The following is a 19,660-nucleotide window of genomic DNA, read 5'->3' on the forward strand; positions in this document are numbered from 1 at the left end:
GCCTGTAGTCCCAGCTACTTGGGAGGCTGAGGCAGAAGAATGGCGTGAACCTGGGAGGCAGAGCTTGTGGTGAGCCGAGATCACACCACTGCACATTAGCGTGGACGACAGAGCTAGACTCTGTCTAAAAAATAATTAATTAATTAACTAATTAATTAAATAAAAATAATTTTTTTAAAAAAGTCTTACTCAATCCACCCTCCAAGCCCTGGTAGGAATATCAGGCTCTTGGGAGAAGCAAGCCCCACTCAGCAAGAGCCTTACCTGCACCAGGAGGTTCTGCAGCCCAATGACCAGGGACCGGACTTGCGATGTTCGCAGTGGAGCTAGGACAGTGTCCTCAGCGGCTGGCAGTGGCTGGGCCCCTGAAGGCACCAGGGCTACCAGGGCAGAGGAAAAGCTTTGTCGCAGGGCTGTCCGCAGGAAGCATAAGATGGCAGCTGGAAGCAAGAGATTCCTTAGACCCAGTTCCTGTCTCCTTCCCACCTCCCACCCAGCTGTGTCACAGGATGGGAGACAATGAAGATGAGACAATTATGGAGTGACCATAGGCTGGTCAGGGTGCTGGTCCTATCTGAAAACCGAGGAGAAAAGCTTTTCTTCTGCTAGAGACTTGTGGACCAATACCTGAGAGCAGTGCAGTCTTTTTTTTTGGAAAGCTGAGAGCCTTCAGTACTTGGTCCATTTCCACAGAGAGTGTCTGGTGAACCTGGCAGGGCACAGGGTAAAGGGCTAACCCCCATGTTCTGGAAGCCTGGGCAGAAAATAACCTGCCTGAAAATCTCTTCTATCACCTCCCCCCACATATCCACTGCATCGAAAGGGGACAGAGGAGACCACACAGAGTCCTCTAAGCTGCACCAGCCCTAGCTTCAGGAGCATTAGGAGGAGAATCAAGTCTGTACCTGGAGAACTCTTTTTCTTCGAAATCTCTGCCATCCTCATTGGCCTCCTCCACCAGACAGCCTTCCCTGGCCTCATCTGTGGTTCAGTCTCTGGCTCTGTTCACTATACACCTAACTCTAAAAAAATCTGGAGTCAGGCCAAATCAAAATCCTGGCTCTCAGATCAGGTACAGTGGCTTACACCTGTAATTCCAGCACTTTGGGTGGTTGAGGTGAGAGGACTGCTTGAGCCCAGGAGTTAAAGACCAGTCTGGACAACATGGCAAAACCCCATCTCTACAAGAAAATGCAAAAACATTAGCTGGGCATGGTAACATGTGCCTGTAGTCCTTGCTATTCAGGAGGCTGAGGTGAGAGAATCACTTGAGCCAGGAAGCCAGGGCTGCAGTGAGCTGGGATACTGCTACTGCACTCCAGCCTGGGCGAAGATTCCATCTCTTTAATAATAATAATAATAATAATAATAATAATAATAATAATAATCCTGGCTTTGCTACCTATCAGTTGTATGGCCTTAGGCAAGTTATTGCACCTCTCTTAGCATGCCTTACTTTCTTCATCTATGAAATTAAGACAGGCCAGGCACAGTGGCCTATAATCCCAGCACTTCTGGATACCAAAGTGGGCAGATCACCTGAGGTCAGGAGTTCAAGACCAGCCTGACCAACTTGGAGAAACCCCACCTCTACTAAAAATACAAAATTAGCTGGGTGTGGTGGCGGATGCCTGTAATCCCAGCTACTCGGGAGGCTAAGGCAGGAGAATCGCTTGAACCCAGGAGGCGGAGGTTGTGGTGAGCTGAGATTGCACCACTGTACTCCAGCCTGGGCAACAAGAACAAAACTTTGTCTCAAAAATAAAATAACAGGGAACTCTGTGTGTGTGTGTGTGTGTGTGTGTGTCGGGAGGTTGGGGGGGAGCGTTATATGGGAACTCTCTGTACTACCTGCACCATTTTTCTATAAATCTAAAACTGTCCTAAAAATGAAGTCTATTAATAATAAACAAAACAGAAAAAAAAAAGGTATGGCGATGTGAAGGAGCACAGCTGACTGGGAGAAGCACAAATGCCTGACCAGAGGACAGGGAAGGTGGGTAGAAATGGCAGAAAGTAAGGCTGCAGAGGGTTAGGCCTAGAGGAGGACAAAAAGGCAGCAGCTTGGGCAGAAGGGATGTGAGAACAGACTGTGGCTGCAATGATAGGACATGCAGAGGAGGGAAGAGACGGGTGGCCAGGAGATTGTAACTAGGTCACATTAGTGGGGAGCACAAATGATCAGGCCTGAGTTAGGGCACTGGAGGTAGCTGGGAGCAGGTAATTGCCTAGGTGTGAGCTGAGGGTCAGGGCAGAGCTAAGGACAAAATGCAAGTTTTCTCCTAGGCAGGTGACTGCAGACAGCTGGATGAGCCCAGCAGCCTCACACAGAAAATTAGGAAAGGTTTCTGTCCTAAACCAACCACAGGTAACAACTTACAGGATTTGCCAGAGCATAGATTTGCCACAGCTTGTTGCCCCTCTAGAGGCCAAAGTTTAAAACTGATGTCACTTCTGTGTGCCCATCACTAGATTGGCACAGTATTGGGCACAGTGTGAGGATACCACAGAGGCTAGCAGATGGTTTCCATGAGAAGCAGCCCACAGAGGAGCTCATGCAGGGCACTGTGATGACAAGGCCCTACAAGAGGGAGGGGCTGAGGGGAAAGAGGTGCTCTGTGGATATGTCCACTGCTCTTCTCTTCCCTGCATCACTTTCTGGAACAGTAATAACGACAGTTAACCATGTGCGGCATTCCACAGCTTGCCATGCTATACTTCAAGGTTGCAGGCTGGCTTCTGCCTCCCCGTCTGGTCTGTTCTGCTCCATTCATTCCCCACATTCTCGTCACACAGAGCACCTCACCACTCCCCAAACATACAGAGCATGTCCTGAATTTGTGCAGCTTCATGCCTTTGCTCATATTGTTCTCTCTACCTAGAATGCCTTTCCCCACTATCTTTGCTGAGTACAATCTTATCTTTCAAGGCTTTGCTTAAAGACTACAAGTTCCCTAAGGGTAGGACACATGTTATATTCATTTTTTATTCCTCTGTGCCAAGAATAGAGCCTGGAGCATAGGTAAACCTTATGTGTTAAGTGGATTACAACCCTGAGATGTTTTCCCCATTTTGTAGGTAAGGAAACTGAGCTCAGAAAGGGTAAATACCTTGCCAAGGTCACACAGCTAATAAGCCCTAGAGCTGGGACCAGAACTCAGGATCTTCAACACTCCTTTGAGTGCCACCCCATGCCTCAAAGCCACAGGAGTTAGAGACTAACCTGCAAACTGTCCTTGTGCTGCTGGGCAGAGAAGGAGGCAGTGAGCAGCCAGGCAGAGCAGAGGAGCCCAGTTCTGGGAGAATCTGCCTTCGCCAAGGTGAGGGCCAGCATCTTCTCCAGAAGCTCCATCAGGCCTGTGCTGCTCAGGAGCACTGCAGCAGCTGCAGGGGGTGGGCAGGGCAGGGCCCACAGGAGTTACAGAGGAGTTTCAGCTAAGTGCCACCATGGTGCTTAGCACCTGATGGGGGCTTCACAAACAGAGAATCATCCTCAGGCTCTAAGGATCCCAGCTTCGTAACAGAAGCTCAGGTTATCAGAGCCAGAAAGGACCTTATGACTACCAGCCACACACACAGAACCCTATTCATTTTTTTAAGATGAAAAAGTTGAGGTAGAGAGGACCACAGACTGCCCAGCACTCTTCACTGTCCCAGCCCAGGCCCCTGCACCTCTTTTCTGACTGCTGGGTGTGGTCTGATGAAGGCTCCAATACAGGAAGTTGAAGGAGGGCTGCAGGATGTCCACGTCAGTGGGGCTGCACTTCCCACACAGCTTGCTTACTGCAAGAGATGAGAGTCCCCAGGCGGCCTGTCGCACAACACTCACACTTGTCACAGGTGGTAGCCTGTGACCGGTTATTTCAGACGTCAGTCTTGGGGAGCAAGCACAAACTAAGTATCCCTGATATTACAACCAATGGAAAGAAACACAGTGACAAACCTCAAGGCACATCCACACCTTCCATCTAGACAAACATCAGGCAAGCATCCTACAGCTGCACATTAGCCAGGAAGACTTCAGGAATTCAAAAGGATCCTTTGAACATCGTCACCACCTTCCCAAGGGAACTTTAACCGTCGAATGAAGTGCAGTTCCCTGCACTTGCCACATCCCCTCTCTCACATCACTTCATTTGGCTAACTCCTCTAGTCCTTGTCAGCAATCAAGATTCAGCTCAGGCCTGCGCAGTGGCTTACGCCTGTAATCCCAACACTTTGGGTGGCGGAGGCAGGTGGATTGCTTGAGCCCAGGAGTTTGAGACCAACCTGGGCAACGTGGTGAGACCTCGTCTCTCCACAAAAAATACAAAAAATTAGCTGGGCATCGTGGCACACACTGGTAGTCCCAGCTGCTCAGGAGGCTGAGGTGGAAGGATCACCTGAGCCCGAGAAGTTGAGGCTGCAGTGAGCAATTATCATGCTATTACACTTCAACCTGGGTGACAGAGTGAGACCCTGTCCAAAAAAAAAAAAAAAAAAAAGATTCAGCTCAAAGTTAATCTCCCCCTTGAAGCCTTCCTTAACCTCTCAAGGCAAGATTAGATGCTGCTTCTGCATTCTCCCAGGACTCATCAGTGCAACATTACACTGTAGACATCTATAGAACATATCCCTTTACTGTTGGGAACTCCTACTTCCCATCTCCCTATCCCCATCCTAATATGAAACCTACCTACATCTCCATTCACTTTTTGGCAGCCACATCACACCCTGACTTCTGTGGTCACCCAGACAAGCAGGTCTTGGCTCCCTCCCACAACAGTATCTCCACCCCGAACCACAATCCTTTACTCTCTGCTCTCATATAGAAGTGCTCAAAGATTATACGTAAATGTCCTAATACATTACATTATATGGGTTTCAGCCTGTTACTCCCTGTCAGAGGCTCTTTTGAAGGCTGAGTTTGTCACACACAAATCTCCCTCCTAGCTTAGTGTCAGCCGTGATCTCACAGACAGGTTGGTGATGACTAGCACCAGGCTGAGGCCATCTGCAATGTGTCCCCAGTAGCCTTTTTTTGAATCTGACACTGATCTTCTCATGAGATGGACTGAGCTCCGGGCAGGGAAGGTGCCCCATCTTCACCTGTGGCTAGAGGACCTGGGAGGGGTCCACAGACACTGAAGACACATCATTTTTCCTATTCATTTCAATCTTCCCTCAGCAAATCTTCCTGCAGGTGCTGCCTATGAAGTGATGACAGCATCACGAGTTGAGAAACCAAGGAGGTTTGGGGTGTAAGAAAGAAGCCTGGAGAACTGTGAACTGGATCATCAGATCTGAGTCAATTGTAGGATGAGGTGGAGAGTTGACTTTGTGCCAGGAAAAAAAGGAATCTGCATGGATAGCATCTGTTGAAGGCCTACTGTGTGTCAAGCACTGTGCGACATTCTCTAACTAACTAGGTAAGTATTCCTTATCTTAACCCTAGGTTAGGAAAGTACTACTACTTTACCTATGAAGAACCTAAGGCTCACAGAGACTAGATGATTGCTGGTGACTAAGCTGAGATTCAAACCCAGGCCTTCCTGACTCTAGAGCTTGTGCCTGTCACACACTGATCTGTTTGTTTTAGAGACGAGGTCTCACTCCATTGCCCAGGCTGGGTGCAGTGGTGAGATCATAGCTCACTGCAGCCTTGACGTCCTGGGCTCAAGCAATCCTCCCGCCTCAGCCTTTCCAAGTAGCTCGGACTATATATAGGTCTGCATCATCACGCACAGCTAATTTTTGGTATTTTTTTGTAGAGACAAGGTTTCACCATGTTACCAAGGCTGGTCTTGAACTCCTGAGCTCAACCGACACGGTGCCTCAGCCTCCCAAAGTGCTAGGATTATAGGCATGAGCCACCAGGACTGGCTGTTTGTAGAGGCAGGATCTTACTATGTTGCCCAGGCTGGTCTTGAACTCCTGGCTTCAAATAATCCTCTTGCCTCAAACACCCAAAGTGCTGGGATTACAGGCATGAGCACCGCCCCCCTCAACCGGCCTCATAATGCTGATTTTTTGCAGAGGTGGGGTGTCTCCCAAACATTCCCAGAGAACAAGCAGAGAAAGCCCTGAGAGGTCCTTTAGCAAGAAAACCCTAGGGATAGACTGACCTACTAGCCTCTTCCAAAGGGATGAAAGAGTAGAAGAAAGAACACCACCAGCCTACTTAGTGAGCACCCACTGCCCATCCAGCCCTGGACCCTCGGATGCTATCCCAAGCAGCCAGGGCACCTTGGTGAAGGAGCTTCATGGCCATGCTGTCCAGTTCTTGCTCTGACACATTCTTGAGCTGCATCAGGGAGAGGAGGCTCAGCAGCAATGGTAGGTTCCCCGAGGCTGTGAAGAAGACGGAGGGTTAGGCAGGAAGCCTGATGCTCAGATCACCTGAAGGTCAGACACCCTGCCCTGCTTTAATGGCCCTTAATAATAGGTTCAAAGTTTTCTGTTTCCTAAGGGGTGAGGTGTTTTGCTGGGATTTACTCCTATTTATTTTATTTAGAACAGGTATGACTGATAAACTAAGTGCCAGACATAGGTTGGTACCAGGAATTCATTATTTCATTTAATCCCACTAAAAAAATGTGAAGCATGGATTGTTATTCCTATTTTGTATTGACAAAATTGAGGCTCAGAGAGGCTAAGTGACTTCTCCAAGGTCCCACAGCCAGAAAGTGGCAGGATGCTATGGTCTGAATGTTTGCGTTCCTCCAAAATTCATGTTGAAATCTTAACCCCCAATGTGATAGTATTAGGAAGTGAGATCTTTGGTAGATGACTGAATCATGAGGGCAAAATCTTCATGAATGGGATGAGTGGCCTTTTGAAAGAAACTCCCTCCCTCACCCCTTCTGCCATGTGAGGACACGGTAAGAAGATAAGCCATCATACTGGCACATGCCTATAACCCCAGCTACTCGGGAGTCTGAGGTTGGGGGATTGCTTGAGCCTAGGAGGTCAAGGCTGTGGGGGGCAGGGGAGGAGAAGGAGGAAGAAAGGAGGAGGAGAAGTGAGGAGGAGGAGGGAGGGGAGAAGGAAAGGAAGGAGGAGAAAAGAGGAAGAAGAACAAGAGGAGAAGAAAAAAAGAAGAAGAAAGAAGAAAAGGAAGGAAGGAAGGAAGGAAGGAAGGAAGGAAGGAAGGAAGGAAGGAAGGAAGGAAGGAAGGCAGCCATTTATGAACCAGGAAGTGGGCCTTCACCAGACACTGAATCTTTCAGCACCTTGATTTTGGATTTCCCAGCCCCCAAAACTGGGAGACATAAATTTCCGTTGTTTATAAGTCACCGTCTATGGCTCAAATAGACCCAAATCTGAATCCAATGCCCATGGCCTTCCCACTATGTTTCCACTAAATCTTAAGGTTCTTAACCAGTATTATCAGTTAAACATGGCTTGTCCTTTCCTGAAAAGAAATAACTCATCTCCTCTTGACACCCTTAAATCTACTTCCAAACCCTCAGTCCTCTGTCAAGCAGCTACAGATTACCTCTCGCTTTGCTTAGAAATATAATTTTAGACCGAGTGTGTAGCTCACACCTCTAATCCCAGCACTTTGGGAGGCTGAGGCAGGCACATCACTTGAGGTCAGGAGTTCGAGGGCAGCCTGGACAATATAGTGAAACCCCACCTCTACTAAAAATACAAAAAATTAGCCGGGCGCAGTGGTGCGTGCCTGTAATCCCAGCTACGAGGGAGGCTGAGGCAGAAGAATCACTTGAACCTGGGAGGTGAAGGCTGCAGTGAGCCGAGATCATGCCACTGCACTCTAGCCTGAACAACAGAGTGAGACCCTGTCTCAAAAAGAAAAAAATTATTTTAAAAATTCAACTTCTCTAAAAATAGAAAAAAATTGAGCCGGGCACAGTTGCTCACCCCTGTAATCCAAGCACTTTGGGAGGCTGAGGTGGGCGGATCACTTGAGCTCAGGGGTTTGAGACCACCCTGGGCAACGTGGTGAAACCCCGTCTGTCCTGAAAATACAAAAAAAATTAGCTAGGTGTGGTGGCACACGCCTGTAAGTCCCAGCTAATTGGGAGGCTGAGGCACAAGAATTGCTTGAACCCGGGAAGTGGAGGTTGCAGTGAGCAGAGATCTTGCCACTGCACTCCAGCGTGGGTGACAGTCTAGTGAGACTCTGTCTCAAAAATAAAATAAAATAAAATAATAATAAAATAAAATATATAAAATGTAAAATAAATAAATACAATAAAATAAACCAATCCCAATTTTCAGTGTCTTCATACTGTACCAAACATCAAGCTTCCTTGACTCCAGTGAGTACCATGCCAGATTTGGAAACTATTCCCCCAGATCTCACTGGGAGCTTCCAATACATCACAGATCCACCTCCCTTCCCGGCCCCTGTGGACTGCTGCTGCCTCCAGCCTCCTTCAGATTTTCCACCTTCTTCTTCCCATGGGGGGCTGCCATGCTTGTGACAAACAACTCTGAGCACATGCTGCACACGGGGGGGATATGCACGCACACATCAAACACATCCACTCATGTTAAACACACACACAGCAAACCAAGCATGATGTATGCCCACTCTGCAATGAGAAAAAGGAGGTGAAGTTTAGCTTGATACCACAATGGCCTTCCTTTTTCAGATAAAATCCTGATTCTCTCTCCTGGAGCAGACCTAACAAGGGTAGAGATGCCCATTCTCGACTGGCTTTCAGGTCAAAGTGTGCCCACAGCAGCTGCAGACTGACCTTCTGATGGGGAGGCCCCATGCTCCACTAGCAGACGCTGCAGGATCAGCAGGAAGTGGCCTCGGATAAGACCACCCACTTGTATATCCTCATTCCTCCTCAGGAAGGTCCTCAGGCTAATCAGTACCTTGTGAGCTGTGTCCACTGGGCTGGAATAGATGAGGTCCTGAGCAGGAGAGAAGAAAGCGAGAGATCAGAGGGTACTGCAGTTGGGGAAAAGTGACAATGCGGAATAGAGGGGCAGGAAAAGGGCCCAGAATTAGAGTGTCACAAAAACTGGGTAATCTGTCACTTACTCAGCACCTATTATGTACCAAAGGCTCTTCTAGGTGCACTGACACGTCACAACCATCCCTTAGAACAGGATCATCCTAGGCCAGGCGCGGTGGCTCATGCCTGTAATCCCAGCACTTTGGGAAGCTGAGGCAGGCAGATCACGAGGTCAGGAGATCGAGACCATCCTGGCTAACATGGTGAAACCCTGTCTCTACTAAAAACACAAAAAATTAGCCGAGCGTGGTGGTAGGCACCTGTAATCCCAGCTACTCGGGAGGCTGAGGCAGAATGGCGTGAACCCATGAGGCAGAGCTTGCAGTGAGCCAGGATCACGCCACTGTACTCCAGCCTGGGTGACAGAGCGAGACTCCGTCTCAAGAAAAAAAAAAAAAAAAGAAAAAGAATAGGTCCATCCTATTAAATCCATCCCAAACAGGAGAAAACAGAGGCTCAGAGAGATTACATGACTTGCTAAAGGTTATATAAGCCAGTGGCACAGACAGAATTTGAATGCAGGTTTCCTAACTCCAAGCCCAAAGCTCTATTTTCCAGGATGCCTCCCTCTTGCAAAAGGACAGATTCAATGCACGATAAGGGAAGTGAGGACCAGGTCAGGCCCCTTCTCTACCAAGGCATCTGGCTATCTCTGCCCTAAGCTATAAAGGCCTTAGGCTCGGAAGATGGGAAAGGACATTGCTTTTTATTTTGCTTTCAGAGTTATTTTAATGAGTATATGTTAAAGACAAAGTCAGTCAGAAGCTGCACCAGAGGCTACCCTACTGATAGCTCCTGGCTCCCACTAGCTCAAAGAAGCCAATTCCTTTGGACAGGCTAATGTGCTGGGCTAGTTAGGACTGAGGGTTATGAACCCAAGGTCACACAGACTCTCTCTCCAGGGAGGGCAGCTCCTGACACACAGAGAGATATGGCTACAATGCATCTGGCCAGACAAACCCAGGTGTGCTGATCACTGGGCAGAAGGAGGGGATGGGGTCACAGGCATGTCTAAGTTTGACTCTTAGAAACCTCCACAGTTGCTGGAAAAACAACTATATATCAACAACCACTCAGGGCCTAATAGTGTCAGGTACTATGTTGTGTTTATACAGTAGTTGTATATTTGTTTATACATTATTTATACCTCTACAATAACTCTTCCATATAGGTGTCACCCCAATTTTTCAAATGAGAAAACTGGGGCAGGTTAATCAGTTTACATTATCAAGAAAGTAATAAAGTTGTAAATTCTACTACACTGTGAGTTAATGAAGGGAAGGGATGAGGTCTACTTCATCTTTGTCACCTTGCAGGGACTCAGAAAACATCTCTGGAAAGAAAAGGTCAAAGAATGGGAGGGCTAGAAAGAATCTAGATAATTTTTTCCAATACCTTTCCTTTACAGAGTATGAGGCTGAAGCCCGGTGGGAAGGGAGGAGCATGATTTGTGCAAGGTCATAGAGCCCAGAGTCAAACCAGTTTCCTGGTCTTGCACCTTCACCAACACATCACTGCCCCACTGCCACAGAGCTAGTCCCTCAGAAGTCTGAGTTAATGAATGTTAAAGGTATAAAAGGAAGGAGCTTCTCAGCTTTGAGTGGCTATGGTGAATGCTGAAGGAAGAGGAATGTGTAGACCCCACCATATGGATCAGTGGGAAGGCTCTGGGCAAAACCATGACCCAATCTGTAGTCTCTGCTGTCCAGAACTCTCTGGGACTAGACAGACCAGGGTAACTTGGCCAAGGAGGAAACAAACAGAGTTTCTGTGATGTCATTGTCCCTTCACATCTAAACAAGCTACATGAAAAACCACCCATTGATAAGAGTAGCAATTAACAGCTTTGTTTTCAGCTGTTAATTACCCATATCAAAAACAGAAATTGGTTATCAACACAAATTTTTAGACTCTTTTTCCTTCCTGTGGCTAGAAGCTGGGGAGAAATGGTAAGAATTATATATATGAACAGACAATAAAGTTGTTCCCTACTGTTCTTTTTTTTTTTTTTTTTTTTTTGAGATGACGTCTAGCTCTGTTGTCCAGGCTGGAGTGTAGTGGCTCGATCTTGGTTCACTGCAACCTCCGCCTCCCAGGTTCAAGCGATTCTTCTGCCTCAGCCTCCCGAGTGGCTGGGACTACAGGCGCCCACCACCATGCCCAGCTAATTGTTTGTATTTTTAGTAGAGACGGGCTACTAAATTGTACGTTGTTGACCAGGCTGGTCTCTAACTGCTGACCTTGTGATCCACCCGCCTCAGCCTCCCAAAGTGCTGGGATTACAGGCGTGAGCCACCACGCCCGGTCTCCCTGTTGTTCTTTTTTACCATTGATGTCTCTAGGGTCTAAGTTAGTGAAAAACTTACTCACTTTGGGCTCCAGTCATAGCCATGACCCTTATTAACTATATGACCTTGGGCAATTCAATTAGCTTCTCTGAGATGAACTTTATCTGGTTCAGAGGCAGAGTCAATGATTAGTGAATGACAGCCCACTATGCGAAGCAAATCAAGAGTGTTCCTACATACTATCTCATCTACCCTCATGTTTTCTCCATTTTCTGTGGGAGGAAACTGAAGTTCAGATTAGCCTCTATCTTCCTAATCCTCTATGCAACAACCCGTCTTGAAGGCAACTCCTTTCTGTTAAGCTCTATGCCAAGTGAAGCACAAGACTCCTCTCTGCCCTGACCTCCACCACCTCCAGAAAGGAGAGGTGATGAGGATGGTGCACATTCAACGACAAGGACTGGGTCACCAGGATAAATGGTGGGGCATCCACTCCAGCTTCCCTGGGATGTACACTCTAAGTATTTGGTCTCCTGAGATTCAATTTCTGTTTGGTTTGCTTCTTTTAATATTTACATCCCGTGAAGTTAGCGGCCTAGCACAGCTTTCAGTTAGTGAGGGACCTCCATTCTAGGAAGACCCAGGCTGAAAAAGGGAATTTGGAAGAGGAGATAATGAGCTCCATTTTAGGCAGAAATGTCAAACAGATGGTTGACTTCATGGGTCTGAGCTCAGGAGAGAGGTCAGGGGTGGCGCAGAGATTTGAGTCATCACTATACAGGAGGCAAACAAAGCCATGAGTGTGAATGAGATAACCCAGGGAGAATAAATAGACTGAGTAAAAAGAGAGCCTCAGACAGAATAACTGATAGAAAGGGAGTCAAAATCTGGGTTTTAATATCTTGATTCCCAACTCTTGTGACCATGGGCAAATCTCTCTAAGCCTATGTTTCACGTATTTAAAAAGAAAAAAATGGCAGGCACAGTCATTTATGCCTGTAATCCCAACACTTTGGGAGGCCATGGTGGGAGGATCACTGGAGGCCAGGAATTTGAGACCAGCTTGGGCAACATGACAAAACACTGTTTCTACAAAAAATATAAAAGTTAGCCAGACACGGTAGCACATGCCTATAGCTACTTGGTCTTGAACTCCTGACCTCAGGTGATTCACCCAGTTCAGCCTCCCAAAGTACTAGAATTACAGGCATGAGCTGCAGCACCCAGTCAATTCTTGTTACTTGGGAGGCTGAGGCAGGAGGATCACTTGAAACCAGGAGATTGACACTGCAGTGAGCCATGATCCTGCCACTGCACTCCAGCCTGGGCAACAGAGCAAGAAAAAAAAAAAAAAAAAAGAAAGAAAAAAATAAGACATAGTCATGTTATATCTTTTCTATGTTTAGATATACAAATGCCACTGTGTTACATTTGTCTACAATATTCAGTACAGTAACATGTTATATAGGATTATAGCCTAGGAGTAACAGGTCATCCCATAGACCTAAATATAGTAGGCTAGACCATTTAGATGTGTGTAAGTATACTCCATGATGTTGGCACAACGACAAAATCACCTAATACCGTGTTTCTAAAAATGTATCCCCATCATTAAGTGATGCATGACTGTATTGTCACTACTATCCCTAGACAGACTTAGATCTGTCCAGACCCATAATTCAATGGGTCATAATTTATAAATACCTACTATGTGTGAGGAACTGACCCCAAATATTTCATCTGGTGAAGAAAACCTAGTATCTTAGTTCTGTTCCCTGCTACTCTCCTTGGTATCTAATTTGTTGTTCAATGTGCTTTCTTGAGTAGAAGGAAAAAAAGCTGAGTTAAAGCCAGCCACTAGGCAGTTTATCTTATCTAATCTAATTAACCCATCTAATTCCTGATGGGAATTTCAGTAATGTACTTCATTAAAAAGTACTGACAGCCTGGGCAACACAGTGAAACCCCATCTCTACTAAATTACAAAAAAAAAAAAAAAAAATTAGCCGGGTTTGGTGGTGTGTGCCTGTAGTCCCAGCTACTCGGGAGGCTGAGGCAGGAGAACTGTGTGAACCTAGGAGGTGGAGGTTGCAGTGAGCCCAGATCATGCCACTGCACTTCACCCTGGGCAACAGGGTGAGACTCTGTCTCCAGAAAAAAAAGTATTGGGGCATCTGACAATTCTAGGTATGCCTGAGCAAGTAATGCACATATAATATTATCATGTGAGTCATGGCAAAAAAGAGGAGGAGTCCCTCTGCCATCAGAAATCTCCATCTACATGCCCCATGGGCTTCCTTTGACATTAAACCTTGTGTCAGCAGAATCTGCTTGAGAGATGACAGGGAGGTGAGAGCGGATAGTGACTAAGATCTGCATTTTATAGTGTCATCCCCTGGGGGGAAGAGAGGCACACATGTCTCAGTTGGTAGACTTCCATTAGACTTAGGAGAGTATGGATTTATAGAAACCAGGCACCTACAAGTAGAAAAGACCCCCCGCCCAACTCACATGTAGACAGTGATGGTGGGCTGAAGCAAATGTGGGTCCCTCCTGATGTCAGTAAACTGGCTCTCAGAGAGAAGGCCCACCATTTCTGAATGTAGAAATGGATGAGTGGTTGCTTACCAGCAAGATGAGCAGGATGCTGGGGATGCTTCTGAGCAACTGGAACAGGACTGCTAAGCTGGTAGGAAGGGCGGGCTGCCCAGCAGAGGTGACATCATCCAGTTCCTCACAGCTGCTCTCTTCCCAGGAGAACCAAAGTTCCAGGACACGGTACCCATACCTACTCATGAGCTCTGGATACAACAGAAAGAACCTGAGCAGGAGCGGATGGTGGGTATAGACTAGCTGCAGGTCTGGGATGCCTTCTAGGAATTTTCTGACTGCACTGACCATAGTCTAGAGGCAAAACAAAGAAAGGAGGTAAATATACCGTGCAGAGGACCCAAGAGACCCCAACATGGCCAAGAGATGACTAGGAAAAATGTACTGGCATCTCAGTATTCCAGGACACCTTGGCTAGCTCATCCCAAGGCACTCTAGTGAGAAAATACCACTCTACTTACCTTATAACAGAAGTTCTCAACTAGGGGTCATTTTGCTCCCATGGGACATTTGGTAAAGTCTGGAGACATTTTTTACTTCCTTGATTGGGGGAATGCTATTAGGATCTAGTGGGGAGAGAGTGGGGATGCTGCTAAATATCCTACAATGCCAGGAAAGCCTATCCCAAAAGAAGAATGATCTGTGCAAAATGTTAATAGTGCTGAGGTCAACAAACCCAGCTTGATGATGGTACCACAGTGGGTTGTAATTGTCAGTGTGCATGTCTACCTCCCACACTAGACTGAAAGCTGCTTGAGGGTAGGACTGTGACAGATTAATCTGTGCACTTAGTATAGGGCCTGGCACAGAAGGGGTGAAGGGGAGGTATGTTGAATAATTTCTTTTCTTTTTTTTTTTTTTCTTGAGACAGAGTTTTGCTCTTATTGCCCAGGCTGGAGTGCAATGGCATGATCTCAGCTCACTGCAATCTCTGCCTCCTGGGTTCAAGTGATTCTCCTGCCTCAGCCTCCTGAGTAGCTGGGATTACAGGCATGTGCCACCATGCCCGGCTAATTTTGTATTTTTAGTACAGATGGGGTTTCTCCATGTTGGTCAGGCTGGTTTCGAACCCTGACCTCAGGTGATCCACCCGCCGTGGCCTCCTAAAGTGCTGGGATTACAGGTGTGAGCCACCATGCCCCGCCTTGTTGAATAATTTCTTACTTCTCACAAACCTACCTCTTCCCATTGCACATATAACAATGTTCAAATTTCTTAGTATGAGGCTGGGCACAGGGGCTCATGCCTGTAATCCCAGCACTTTGGGAGGCCGGGGTGGGCGGATCACCTGAGATCGGGAGTTTGAGACCAGCCTGGCCAACATGGAGAAACCCCGTCTCTACTAAAAATACAAAATTAGCAGGGCATATTGGCACATGCCTGTAATCCCAGCTACTTGAGAGGCTGAGGCAGGAGAATCGCTTGAACCTGGGAGGCGGAGGCTGTGGTGAGTCAAGATTGCGCCATTGTACTCCAGCCTGGGCAACAAGAGTGAAACTCCTTCTCAAAAAAACAAAACAAACAAACAAAAAAAAATTCCTTAGTATGCTATTATATGAGTTTTACAGTTTTGGCTCATTTAGGTCTTTCATTCATTGTGAGTTCATTTTTGTGTACAGTATGAGTTAAGAGTCCAACTTCATTCTTTTGCATATATATGTCTAGTTGTTCCTGGAAATTTTCTGAAAAGACAAATCTTTCCCCATTGAATTATCTTGGCATCCTCATCAAAAATTGACCATAAATATATAGGTTTATTTCTGGACTCTCAATTCTATTCCATTGATCTATATGTCTACCCCTATATGTCAGTACCACACTATCCTGATTACTATAGTTTTTTGGCAAGTTCCAAAATAAAAAAGGTATGAGTCTTCCAACTTTGTTCTTCTTTTTTAAGATTGTTTTGACTATTTTGCATTTCCATATGAATTTTAGGTTCAGCTTGTTCATTTTTGCAAAAAAGTACAGCTGGGATTTTGATACAGATTGCATTGAATCTATTGATCAATTTGGAGAGCCTGCCATCTTAACACTATTAAGTCTTCCAATTCATGAATGCAATCTGTTTAGATTTTTAATAAAAAAAAAAAAACTAGAGAAAAACAGTAATGTTTTGAAATTTTCACTATATAAGTTTATATGATTTGGATTTGTGTCCCTGCCCAAATCTCATGTCCAAATTATAATCCTCAATGTTAGAGGAAGAGCCTGGTGGGAGGTGACTGGATCATGGGGGTGGACTTCCCCCTTGCTGTTCTTGTAATACTGAGTGAATTCTCATGAGACCTGGTTGTTTTAAAGTTTGTAGCACCTCCCCCTTCACTCTCTTCCTCCTTCTCCAGCCATATAAGATGTGGCGGCTTCCCCTTTGCCTTCTGCCATGATTAAGATTCCTGAGACTTCCTCAGCCATGCTTCCTGTACAGCCTGTGAAACTGTGAGTCACATAAATCTCTTTTCTTTATAAATTACTCAGTCTCTAGTAGTTCTTTATAACAATGCGAGAACTAATACAAAGTCCTTATACTTTGTTAAGTTATATTCCCAAGTATTTAATGTCTTGATGCTATTGTAAATGGAATTGCTCCCTTAATTTCATTTTCTTTCTTTCTTTTTTTTTTTTTTTTGGAGACAGAGTCTCACTATGTCACCCATGCTGGAATGCAGTGCCACAATTTCAGCTCACAGCTCACTGCAACCTCCGCCTCCCGGGTTCAAGCAATTCTCCTGCCTCAGCCTCCCAAGTAGCTGGGACTACAGGCACATGCTGCCATGCCTGGCTAATTTTTTGTATTTTAGTAGAGACAGGGTTTCACCACGTTGCCCAGGCTGGTCTAAAACTCCTAAGCTCAGTCAATCCGCCTGCCTCGGCCTCTCAAAGTGCTAGGATTACAGGCATGAGCAACTGCACCTGGCCTAATTTCATTTTCAAGTATTTTAATAAAGACTTAAGTCTACCTTTTCAGCTCCTCTCTATTCTACCTCCCATATGACTTAGCTAAGGCACATTAAGCTAGGCTTCCTTCCTTGAATGGATAGATTGGGCATCTTCCCACTTCTGCACATTAAATCATAGTCTACTCTCAGCTTCAAGGTTCTCCCTTCACCTCCTCCATCTCCTCCACAAAGCCTCTCCTGATGCTGTGTAATCAGACACAATCTTTCCCCTTGTGCTTTGCTGCTTCTTGGCCAGTCCTCCAGCTCCAGGAGAGCATCATTACTGTAGCTGCCTGCCCCATAGGAGATCTTTTTGTCTCTCCTGACAAACTTGTGTTCTCTGAGGGCAAGGAACTTGTTTGATTCATTTCAGACCTGACAGAGCCCCACATGGTACCTAGTTCATGTCAAGTGGTCAATCCACATTGGTTGAGCCGCTGAAATGTTGAGAAGCAAATAAAAAACCATGGGCATAGAGCTGTGTTCAACAGCTTAGGAAATGCTAATCAAACTGGAATGAAGTTGCTGAAAAGGAAGAGCTTCTAGGCATAAGTAGGGCCGGACACTCTGAAATATCCATCCCCACAGAGTCACCCACACTCCGGCTATTGGGGATCCTCAGACACATACCTCAACACACATCAGTGTGTATCTCCTCCACTGCTTCCACAAAGGCTCAAAGACCATGAGAATCAGAAAGGATCTCAGAGATAACTTTGCCCAAGGCCCAGAAAGGGAAGGAGATCTCTCAAGGAAGGCCCAGAACATTAGCAACAGAACCAGAATGTGAACCCAAGAGTCCTGCCTTTCTGCACAATGCTGGTATACAAGGTTATCCTGCTTCTACACAGAGGGCATTCAGAGGTAAATGGCACCAAGGAAGCCTTCTCATAGAAGATACCACACAGAGAAGGTAACATCAGAGACAGAAGCAAAGGAAAGGAGGCAAGGTGTCCCTTGCAGCACCACCCCACCTAGGCAGTCCCATTGCTCACCAAGGACCTCAGTGACCATGAAGGGTGCTCCTCTACTCACACCTCTTTAGCTTTACCAGCTGCCCAGAACAAAGAGCTTCCCTGCCTCCAGTAGCTTGATGGTCCCTGTTTGGCCTTCTAAACTCTCTTTCACCTCCCTCCTAACCTTTCTTTTCACTCTAATCAGAACAACTTCCTGATGAACTAGGGCAACATGAATCTACATGAGTAATTCTCAAAAATAATACTGGAGAGAGGAGCAGCGGCTCACACCTGTAATCCTAGCATTTTCGGAGGCTAAGGCAGGGGAATTGCCTGAGTCCAGGAGTTTGAGACCAGCCCGTCTCTACAGAAAAAAAAAAAAATTAACCAGGCATGGTGGTGCATGCCTATGGTACCAGCTACTCAGGAAGCTGAGGTGGGAGTATTGCTTGAGCTCAGGAGGTCAAGGCTGCAGGGAGTTGTGATCACACCACTGCACTCCAGTCTGGGTGACAAAGTAAGACCCTGTCTCGAAAAATAATAATAATATTGAGTAAAATGAATAAACAAATAAAAAGAAAGAAAACATCCATACAGTAGAATTCCAACTAAAAAATATAGAAGGAATTGTAAGCCAGGCATGGTGGCTCACGCCTGTAATCCCAGCACTTTGGGAGGCTGAGGCGAGTGGATCATGAGGTCAGGAGTTCAAGACCAGCCTGGCCAACATGGTGAAACCCTGTCTCTACTAAAAACACAAAAATTAGCCAGGCATGGTGGCAGGCACCTATAATCCCAGCTACTTGGGGGGCTGAGGCAGGATAATTGCTTGAACCTGAGGCAGAGGTTGCAGTGAGCCGAGATTGCGCCACTGCACTCCAGCTTGGGCGACAGGGCAAAACTCTGTCTAAAAAACAAATGTATGTGTGTGTGTGTATATATATATATATATAAAGAAATTGTATCAGAAAAATCACTGTTTTGTAATCTTCATTCAGCCCGCAATCATCAATGGATGCTAAAACTAGGAGAAAGTTTGATGAGGAGCAGAATATACACATAGCCTCAAAGTATCTTCCTACTAGATACTTATTAGTTACAAGGAGATAAATAGTAACTGAATTTTTTTTTTTTTTTTTTTTTTTTTGGTAGAGAAAGGCTCTCCCTTTGTTGCCCATGCTGATCTCTCAACTATCTGGCCTCAAGCAATCCTCCCATCTTGGCCTCCCAAAGTGCTGGGATTATAGGCATGAATCACTGCATGTGGCCAAAAAATAGTAACTTTATACTGAAGAAATCTAACACATCAAGTAATCACCAAAAACATTACCAATAATGGGAAAAACCATCATCATATGCCTCCTGAAGACACAATATCACTTGTGTGGTATTCTTGTCCAAAATGTACAACCTAAACCTAATAATGAAGACATATCAGAAAAATCCAAAGTGAGGAACGGTCTACAAAATAACTATTCTGTAATCTTAAAACATGTCAATGTCATGAAGTCGTAAAACAAAAAAGGTAAGAAGCTGTTCAAAGACCAAAAAAAAAAAAACTAAAGTGGGACACATGACAACCTAATGTAATGTATAATTCTATATTGAATCTTGGACTAGAAAATGAATAGCTATAAAGAACATTTTGGGCCAGGCACGGTGGCTCACACCTGTAATCCCAGCACTTTGGGAGGCCGAAGCGGGTGGATCACCTGAGATCAGGAGTTCAAGACCAGCCTGGTCAACATGGTGAAACCCTGTATCTACTAAAAATATAAAAAATTAGCTGGGTGTGGTGGCAGGCTCCTATAATCCTAGCTACTCAGGAGGCTGAGGCAGGAGAATCACTTGAACCCGAGAGGTGGAGGTTGCAGTGAGCCGAGATCACGCCA

General features: G+C 45.9%; 1 protein-coding gene across 1 annotated transcript in view; it reads right to left on the bottom strand.

The window, feature by feature from the left end:
- MEI1 (meiosis inhibitor 1) overlaps positions 1-19,660 on the bottom strand; it is a 120,692-nt gene that overhangs the window by 20,274 nt on the left and 80,758 nt on the right. The window contains exons 20-26 of the mRNA XM_011978757.1: positions 13,892-14,167; positions 8,706-8,871; positions 6,226-6,330; positions 3,673-3,783; positions 3,224-3,384; positions 628-709; positions 265-440 (exon numbers count right to left, since the gene is read on the bottom strand). Coding sequence (XP_011834147.1) covers positions 265-440; positions 628-709; positions 3,224-3,384; positions 3,673-3,783; positions 6,226-6,330; positions 8,706-8,871; positions 13,892-14,167 — 1,077 coding nt within the window. The remainder of the gene's footprint in view (positions 1-264; positions 441-627; positions 710-3,223; positions 3,385-3,672; positions 3,784-6,225; positions 6,331-8,705; positions 8,872-13,891; positions 14,168-19,660) is intronic.

The sequence above is a fragment of the Mandrillus leucophaeus genome, unplaced genomic scaffold (genome assembly GCF_000951045.1).
Source record: "Mandrillus leucophaeus isolate KB7577 unplaced genomic scaffold, Mleu.le_1.0 Scaffold2, whole genome shotgun sequence".
NCBI lineage: Eukaryota > Metazoa > Chordata > Mammalia > Primates > Cercopithecidae > Mandrillus > Mandrillus leucophaeus.